Raw genomic sequence first — 9930 nt, forward strand, 5'->3', positions numbered from 1 at the left:
GCGCTGAATATCAGATTTTCTTCCTATTCTCTATTTCTCTTCTCTTTATTCTTTGCTCCATTTTAATCCTCTTGCACTAGGTTTATTCAGTCTTCATGGTATCAGAGCCATAGTGCAACATCAGGATAAACATAAAAACCATAACTTTCTGTATTAGTTGCACAAATATCAGTCTCAATCTCTTTCTTTTTCTCTTAAAAATTGTATCTTTATGGCAACTGATACAAATAGTGTGCTGTATTTGCACCCTAATGATGGTTCTTACTCCATCTCTATTGACAAGCTCACTGAAGCTAATGATTACAGATCTTGGAGGAGGTCTATGGAGATTGCTCTCACCTCCAAGAAGAAGATTGGCTTTGTTCAAGGCACTGTGCTCAGAACAACATTTGCTGCAGATCCTGTGAAGGCAGAGCAGTGGGACACCTGTAACTCCATGGTAATTTCTTGAATTCATGCTTGTCTTTCCGATACAATCAAAAAATCTGTTCTCTATGTTAATACTGCTAGGGAGACATGGATACAACTTGAAAAACGATTTTCTATGGCCAATGGTTCAAGAAAATATAAGCTGAACAAGGATCTATACAATCTTAAACAAAGTAATAATTCTGTAAATGTTTATTACACTGCTATGTCTGGTCTGTGGGAGGAGCTTGATTCTATGAATGTCATGCCTGTTATTACTGAAACCTCTGCTGAAATGAGAACACTATTGAATACAATCACTAAGTACCAAGAAGAAAGCAGACTGTTTCAATTTCTAAATGGTCTTGATGACTGTTACAGTTCTATGAGAACACAATTGCTTATGATGACACCTTTGCCTACTGTTGATACTGCGTGTTTTATATTACAACAAGAAGAAAGTCAAAGGGAGGTTCTGGATAAGTCTGATCCAGACACTTATGTTATGTACAACAAGAATTCCAATCAGTATTCTAGCAAGAACATGTCCTGTTCTGCTTGTGGTGGGAAAGGTCATACTCAGACAAGGTGCTGGACTGTTATAGGATACCCTCCTTGGCATTCTAAACATAAACCAGCTGCTGTTGTGAAATCTAATCCTAGATTTTCTGATCAAAAATGGAATCACAACAAATCCTCTCCAAAGCTTGCAGCTGTGGCTCAAGTTGGGAATTCTGGAGCTGGAAGTGTGACATTCACACAGCAACAATTTGAGCAACTTCTGAAGCTCATGCCAACTTCAAGTGGTCTTGTCAAAGATAGTGAAACTGATGAAGAAATTGACACAAATTTTTCTGGAATGGTGTCCTGTAACAATGTAGTTTGTGCAACAGCAAAGTGGATACTTGATTCTGGTGCTTCAGACCATATGACATCTAATCTGAGTCTTCTATCTGATCCCATTGAGTCCAAAAATCATCAAAAAATCATTCTTCCCACTGGTGCATCTGCTGCAATATCTCATTCTGGTGCAGTGCAGTTAAACAATTCTCTTGTCTTGAGAAATGTTCTGGTAGTGCCTCATTTTAGGTATAATCTCTTGTCTGTTCCAAAACTGACTAAAGACTCTAACTGTGAAGTCAATTTTTATGGAACTCACTGTGTTATTAAAGATATTCTCACAAAAAGGGTGAAAGGAGTAGGAAAGGGAAGAAATGGCCTGTACTACTTGGTGAATAAACCTTTCAATGATGAAATCTCAGAGATCCCTGCTACTGCCTGCAAATCTTCCACCTGTCTTACAGCAAATTCTGAGAAAGATGTTTCTTTTTCTATATGGCATCACAGGTTGGGACATGCTTCCCTGGGAAAGCTGAAACATATTTCTTGTGTAAAGAACACAATCAAAGACAATAGCTAGATTTGTGTAACATGCCCTATGGCTAAGTTTACCAAACTGCCTTATCAGTTGAGTGACTCTCATGCCTCCTCTCCCTTTGAGCTAATACACATGGACATTTGGGGTCCTTACAAAGTGTGACAAGAGGGAAATACAGATTTTTTCTTACTATTGTTGATGATTATTCCAAAAACACTTGGGTTTATTTGCTTCAACACAAGTCAGATGCCCTATCCCAGCTGAAGGTCTTCTATAATTATGCTCAAACACATTTTGGTACCAAAATTAAATTTCTTAGGTCAGACAATGCCTTAGAATTAGATGATGGAACAACTCAAGAATTCTTTGCCAACTTGGGGATTGTGCACCAGACTTCTTGTGTTGACAGACCTCAGCAAAATGCAAGGGTGGAGAGAAAGCACAGACATATCCTTGAAATTGCCAAAGCTCTCATATTTCAAGCTAGATTGCCCTTAGATTATTGGGGTGAGTGTGTTACGACTGTTGTTCATATTATTAATAGACTTCCCACACCTATTCTGCATAACAAAACTCCTTATGAAATGTTGTTCAAATCAGCTCCTAAATATGAACATATGAGAGTTTTTGGCTGTCTGTCTTTTGCTGCTAATTCCTCTGTAGTCAAGGACAAGTTCCAACCTAGAGGTGTTGCCTGTGTATTTCTAGGATACCCTGCAACACAGAAAGGCTACAGATTGCTTGATATTCAAACCAAAAAATTCTTTGTCTCCAGGGATGTGATATTTCATGAAACTATTTTTCCATTTCAACTGCAATCCCTTGACAAATACATGAACCCTTTTCCAGAATTTTTGTCCTCTAACTTCAAATCCAATCCACCAACTGCCTTTGATGATAATGTAGAGAATCATCTCGAATCCTTTGAAGAAACTGAAACCAGTCTTGTTCCTACTTCATCCCAAAATACACAAACCAGTCCTGTTCCCACCTTTTCTCATAGTGAAACCTCAAACACTCTTAATAACACCAACCTAAGTCCAAATCCTCATCCCAGACATAGCACCAGAATCACTAAACCACCAGGATGGTGGAGAGATTATGTTGTTCCAGGACAAAAAAGAGATAAGCAAATTGCAAATCTGGTTGTAAAAGAAATACAACATGATTTTCATTGTTTTTTAACTACTCTTGCAGATCATGAGGATCCCATTCATTTTAAGCATGCTGTAGCTGAAAAATGTTGGGTTGATGCTATGAACCAAGATCTTGAGCAATGTGAGAAAAATGAAACCTGGGTGATCACTACTCTTCCACCTGGAAAAAGAGTGATTGGAAGCAAATGGATATACAAAACAAAATTCAAGGCTAATGGAGACATTGAGAGACACAAAGCTAGGATTGTAATCCTAGGTTGCAGACAGTAGTATGGGGTGGACTATGCATAAACCTTTGCACCAGTTGCAAAGATGACAACTGTAAGAGCTTTACTAGCTGTTGCCTCAATGCATATTGGGTGACTATTCAAATGGATGTAACAAATGCCTTTCTGCATGGAGAAATAGAAGAAGATGTTTATATGTCTCTTCCTCAAGGGTATACTTCCTATGGCAGCAGAATCTCACTGAATAATGCAGGTTCACAGTTTAAAAATCCCAATCTAGTGTGCAAGCTGGTGAAATCTCTCTATGGCCTCAAACAGGCACCTAGACAGTGGTTCCCTAAGCTCTCTTCAACTCTAGTGTCATTTGGATATAAGCAGTCCAAAGCAGATTACAGTTTATTCACTAAGAGTGCTGAAAATTATATCACTGTAATCTTAATTTATGTTGATGATCTCTTAATCACTGGCAACAACATTGAAGAGATCAATCACCTCAAGGCAATGCTCTCACATCACTTTCACATGAAAGATCTTGGAAAGCTTAGATACTTTCTTGGTCTTGAAATAGATCATTCTGATAAAGGTATATTTGTCTCTCTGAGAAAATATGTTACTGATCTTCTGAAGGATCACGGGGTGTCTGATGTAAAACCTCTCAAGCTTCCTATGGACTCTCATCTCAAACTATCAGCTGATAAAGGCACTCCCTTGCACAATCCTGTGTATTATCAGCAACTTATTGGGAAATTAATCTATCTAACTGTCACAAGACCTGATATTGCTTTCTCTGTTCAGGTCCTGAGTCAGTTTATGCACTCTCCCACATCTGTGCATATGCAAGCTGCTAAGAGACTTCTCAGGTACCTTGTTGGTACCAATAATCAAGGCATCTTGTTGGCTTCCTCTTCTGCAGCACAGCTCACTGCCTATGCTGATACTGACTGGGCTGGATGTCCCACTACAAGGAGATCAACCACTGGATACTGTATAATTCTAGGAGATTCTCCTGTCTCTTGGAAAGCTAAGAAACAGTCTATAGTAGCTCTTTCAACTGCTGAAGCTGAGTATAGAGCTATGGCACTGACAGCTTGTGAGGTTACATGGCTTAAATCTCTTCTTAAGGACCTTGGGCTGAACTATCTTGGACCAACTCTCTTGAAAAGTGACAGTCAAGCTGCAATTGCAATAGCTGCAAATCCAGTTTTACATGAAAGAACAAAGCATGTGGAGATAGACTGCCACTATGTAAGAGATATGGTCAGGGATGGTGCTCTGGTAACACAGCATGTTTCCTCAAAAGATCAACTTGCGGATGTGTTTACAAAGATTCTACCAGTCAAGCAGCACACTGAGTTGCTACTCAAGCTGGGTGTTGTTTCTCCTACCACCACTCAGCTTGAGGGGGGGTAATAAGGATATAATGCCAGTTGTTGTCCTGTTATTTGCTCTAGGAAGAATAATTCTGTTATTTTGTTTGTAGTGCTAATGATTAGCTGTATTAGCTGTGTTTTTGTCCTGTAGTCAGTATAAAGGCTTCCTAGTAGGGTTGCCTCTTTCTGTAAAAAAAAAAAAGTTTGAATGCTATTGCGCTGAATATCAGATTTTCTTCCTCTTCTCTATTTCTCTTCTCTTTATTCTTTGCTCCATTTTAATCCTCTTGCACTAGGTTTATTCAGTCTTCATATGTAACAAAAAAACATATTCATAGGATCAGAGATCTTATTTAATCCGTCTCATAAATACTATATATCATAATGTACAGCTCTATAATTTTTGTTTATGGAGAACTAAAGTTATAGAACATATAAATATTAAAGTCATAGTGCATACAAATATTTTAAATTTTTTTATAATTTTTATGCCTTTTTATTTATTGAAGTTATGTAGAAAAATGTCCGCCCATCACTTGTAAATTGTAATTTCTTTGATTAATTTGTTAAAAATACTTATTACATTATATTTACAAAAAGCATTGAAATGTTAACAAGATTAAATAAAGAATATTTAACAAAATATAAAAAAAAAAATTGAAACAAATTTTGGAGCGATTTTTTTTTTTTTTTAGTGACAATGCTCTTGTTTCGCTTTATTTTTAATGTTTTTTTTTCTTTTTCTTTTTTTTGTTGTAAATATCTTCATTCTTTTATACATTGAATGCTATCTCTTGAGTCATATGGTAAAAGAATATGATATTGATAAAGGGATTTTATGGATTTGGTATTAGTTCAAAATATTCTTTGACGCGGCATTTAAAAAAGATGAGAGTTCCTATTCTTTTGCTTGAAATGTGAGATCTTTCAATCATCAATATTTAGTGCATCAAGAAAACTGATTGAATCTTGAGTTGAATTTAAGTTTATTTAAATGTGAGGATGAGAAAAGAGTAGACTCAGAGGAAAAGGAAATGGTGAGTTGGATTTTTGTAACCAAGGCCTGAGAGTATGATAAACGTCTAACTAACATGATGTATAGTGAAATCTTATTTACTTTCTGTTTTCGTTCTTTTTTTCATTTTACTTTTTATTTATGGTTATTATAATGCTAGATGAATCCCGTGCGATGCACAGTTTGTTTGAATTTTAAAAATAAATTTTTTTTTATGTATGTGCTGAAATTTGTTATATATTTAGATAAAATTCATAATATCAAAAGATAATATTTTATAATTAATTAATTTAAACTTTAAAATCTCATTTGACAATTTTGCTACATGACATTTGAATTATTTTATTTTAAAAGAAATTAATAATCTCTTATTTTATTGGCTACAATTATAATTTTTAATCCTACGTGGCGCGTTAAGAAAATTAAATCCTATATGTGGCTCTCCCTTTATATATATATATATATATATATATATATATATATATATATATATATATATATATATATATATATATATATATACACACACTATTAGATTATTATTAATAATTATTATTACTAATTATTTTATGATACATAAATATTAATTATTATTAATATTAATAATTATTATAATTATTTTTAATAATGATAATTATTATAATTATTTAAAATAATAAATTATTATCATCAATACAATATTAATTATTAATATTATTGAATATTAATTATTATTATCATTAATTATTATTTGAAAATAGAGCAGAGCAGCTCTAAAAAACGGGGACTTACTGTAACACCCAAAATCACCTCAAAATTATTGTTCCTTATAAACAGGGAAATACCACCAATGCCCTTTGGCCCCTTTGCTTAATTGCCCAATTTACCAGGGGTAGAATGGTCTTATTTGTTTTCCACTTGGTCTTTCTTCGTGGCTTGTTCCTGCTTTCCATCGTCACTAGGTTATCCCTGTGCGATGCACGATAAAAATTAATTTTTTTTTTTTAATTTATGTTCAGTTGCATTACTACACTTGTATATGAAGATTATAATTATATATAATAATAATGTACTTTGAAAAAAAAAATTGAAACCACGATCAAATATCAAACAACTTAGGTATGTGCAATATGAGTATAATTTAGGAGCGAAACTTGATTAATAAAATTCTATATGCACTTATAAGTGTAGATAAAAAAAAATAAAAAATAAAAATAATTAGTGATTGATGACATCACACATAGAATTGGAGGGAAAGTTTTTAATGTGTGGATGACATGTAAGATAGTTTAAAGGTTGATGATGTTAGCCAGGGGCGAAGCCATGAAATAAAATCTAGGGGGGCCGAGAAATAAAATATATACAGATTATTGTATTGGGGGGTGTTAAATACCTCCATCCAAAATTATCAAAACTGCCAACATTTAGTGTGAATGGACAATCATGTCCTTAGTATTCACTACTATCTTCCCTCTTGCCATCAATCACTAACACCTTGACACCACCACCCTAATTGACGACTAACACCACCACCAACCCCACCACACTGACCGGCAACGATCACCACTGCCTTGGCGACCCCACCACCTTCCCTCCTTTATTTATTTTTAAATTTCATATTTTCAGGCAATCGCGGTAACCAAAGCCCAAAATCAGTTACCGTGTATGGTAAACGGAGCCCAAAATCGGTTACCGTGCATGGTAACTGGAGCCCAAAACCTGTTACCGTGCATGGTAACCGATTTTTGGGCTCCGGTTAACATAGAATCGATTAAGGTGCACGGTAAACGGAGCCCAAAACCGGTTCCCGTGCGTGGTAACCGGTTTCGGGCTCCGGTTACCACGGTTCCCTAAAATAAAATAAAAAAAACCACCACCTTCACGCCGACCAGGGAAGGTGGTGGGTTGTCATATAGGGGGGTGTGGTGGGTCGTCGGTCAAAAGGGGTTGTGATCCCCGGTTGGAAGGGGTTGTGAGTTGCCGGAAGGATGAAGGGATGATGAAGTAGTAAGGGTATGATTGTCCATTCACACCAAATGTTGGCGGTGGTGATCATTTTTATTGGCGGTGTTTAGCAATCCACATTATATTTTCTATATTCTCATGAAAATTTGTATTAGCGTATTGTATTTTCTTCGTTTCTCATAAAAATTTGCATTAGCGCTACTAGAAATTAAATTTGACTTTTAAAAGTATTGCAAATTAAAATTAAGCAATTCATTTAATTGGAAATATACGGAAACGAATAAATTAAAATTGGAATAAAAATGTTTGGAAAAAATAAATAGTAATATGCGAACAGTAAGGGTTGAAATTGTGACCATGCTTCCTTTTTGTGCCTTGATTCCATTGCTCCAAGTCTCCAACCACTGAGCTATAAGGTTGCTAGTTGTTTATGTCTAGAACTTATTTTTATATATAGTATCATTTTCTTATGGGTGCCGGTTATACAAAAAAAGAATGCTGATGATTGGGCCATGGGGGGCGGGCCTCCCGGCTCTGCCGTTGATGTCAGCAATATTTTGTTTTAGTAATAGTTAATAGATGTGCCGGTTGCATATATGTAGTATTAGAATAATCAAAATAATGCTCTTTATAACGCTTGGAATATATGATAAAATCATGAGTTATCTTTGTTAGATTAATGCTTCATTATTCTTCATATTTCCTTTTTACCCTCTTTAATATATTTTTTTTATCACAAATATTCGAATATTATAAAATCATGAGTTATTTTTGTTAGATTAATGGTCATTATTCTTAATATTTCCTTTTTACCCTCTTTAATTTTTTATTTTTATCACAAATATACTATTTTTTTTTTTTTTTGGTATTTAGAGAGCCATAAGGGCGGGTGATGAGAATTGATCCCAAGATCTCTTGGAATCGGGAGGGGAATTTTAACCACTTGAGTTATCCCTTACTCTCAAATATACTACTATAATAAAAGTTTTCTTAAGAGATTTTTATGTGCTACGCCCTTCTCACAGGCAAAAGGCTTCAAATTCATGCCAATCAATCTTTTTAAATAATAAAAACTATTATTGCTAGGAATTGAACATTTGTTTATTTTAATGAAAATTGTGACATCAGATCAATTATTATATATTAAAATGATAATAATTGTGACACATATACATTTGATAGAGAGGATGATGTCAGCAGATTTCTGTTTTAGTAATAGTTAATAAATGTGTTACCCTAAAAAAAGTTAGTAATAGCAACCTTTAACATACATGTATTAGCCTAAATAATTGAATGATTAAACAATAATTATTTTAAGATATTAGACATAAAAATGGTGATTTCTTATATATTTTTCGAGCGACTAAATAGAAAACATGTTTTTAAGAACAGTGATAATATAAACTACATGCATCTTCCCTTACAATTAAATAAAAATTGATTTTTTTTCCCCTTAAATTTTATATATTAATTTTTTTTCCTTTCATTCTACGACCCTGTTTGATTCACCTTAATTTTGCTGAACTGAAATTATTTTTACTGAACTGAACTTATTTTTACTGAACTGAACTTAATTTTACTGAACTGAAATTATTTTTACTGAACTTAAATTACTTTTACTGAACTGAAATTATTTTTACTAATTTTCTATTATAATTCTTCTTCAAGAAAACTGAATTTTACTGAACTGAACTTATTTTTACAAAACTGAAATTATTTTTACTGAACTGAAATTAATTTTACTGAACTGAACTTATTTTTACTGAACTAAAATTATTTTTACTTAATATTATTTTTTTTAAGGTGAATAGAACAGGGCCTACTACTCCATAATATTTTTTTTTTTTTTTAAAAAAAAAATCAAACACCCTAAATAGAGGTTTCTTAAAACCAAAGATCAAAATCAGATGAATATATTTAAACTTTATATAAATCTACAACGCATGTATCACGAGCATATCAGCTATATTATACGGAGTATTGAAGTAGGAAAGGAAAAAACCTGTAAAAAAAAGCTACAGAAGGGGAAAAAAAGGGTGTTGTTAAACGTCGCCCGTATTTTACATACTAATGCCCACAATTTATCTTAAACGGACCATTATGCCCCCTCTCGTTCTCACTCTCATCCGATAAGCAACTACTCTTAATTCTCCATGAAATTAAGTGGCTTATGATCTTTTCTCCTTTAAAAAAAAGTGGGTTATGATCTTCAAATAATAATAATAAAAAAAAGATAAATTAAGTGGCTTATGAGCTGTCCTCCATTGATGCAACTTCCAAGCTTTCTCCGCCATTGCAGACCACCATTTCCCCATGCCTTGCTATTCCAGTTCGTCTTTCAAAAAAATCTCCCCCTTGCTATCACCATCTCCTCTCACCTACCAGGATACCACCACCACAAGCACCACCTGCCATCAGACCCACCATCGCG

General features: G+C 34.1%; 1 protein-coding gene across 1 annotated transcript; it reads left to right on the forward strand.

Moving 5' to 3' along the window:
* The first annotated feature begins 211 nt into the window (after positions 1-211).
* LOC145628789 (uncharacterized) lies at positions 212-3213 on the forward strand. Its single transcript, XM_081681196.1, has 3 exons — positions 212-417; positions 511-1755; positions 2106-3213. Exons 1-3 carry the CDS (start codon positions 212-214, stop codon positions 3211-3213), a joined length of 2559 nt encoding a protein of 852 aa, XP_081537322.1.
* The last annotated feature ends 6717 nt before the right edge of the window (positions 3214-9930 follow it).

This window comes from Chenopodium album, chromosome 1, assembly GCF_948465745.1.
Source record: "Chenopodium album chromosome 1, dcCheAlbu1.1, whole genome shotgun sequence".
Classification (NCBI taxonomy): domain Eukaryota; kingdom Viridiplantae; phylum Streptophyta; class Magnoliopsida; order Caryophyllales; family Amaranthaceae; genus Chenopodium; species Chenopodium album.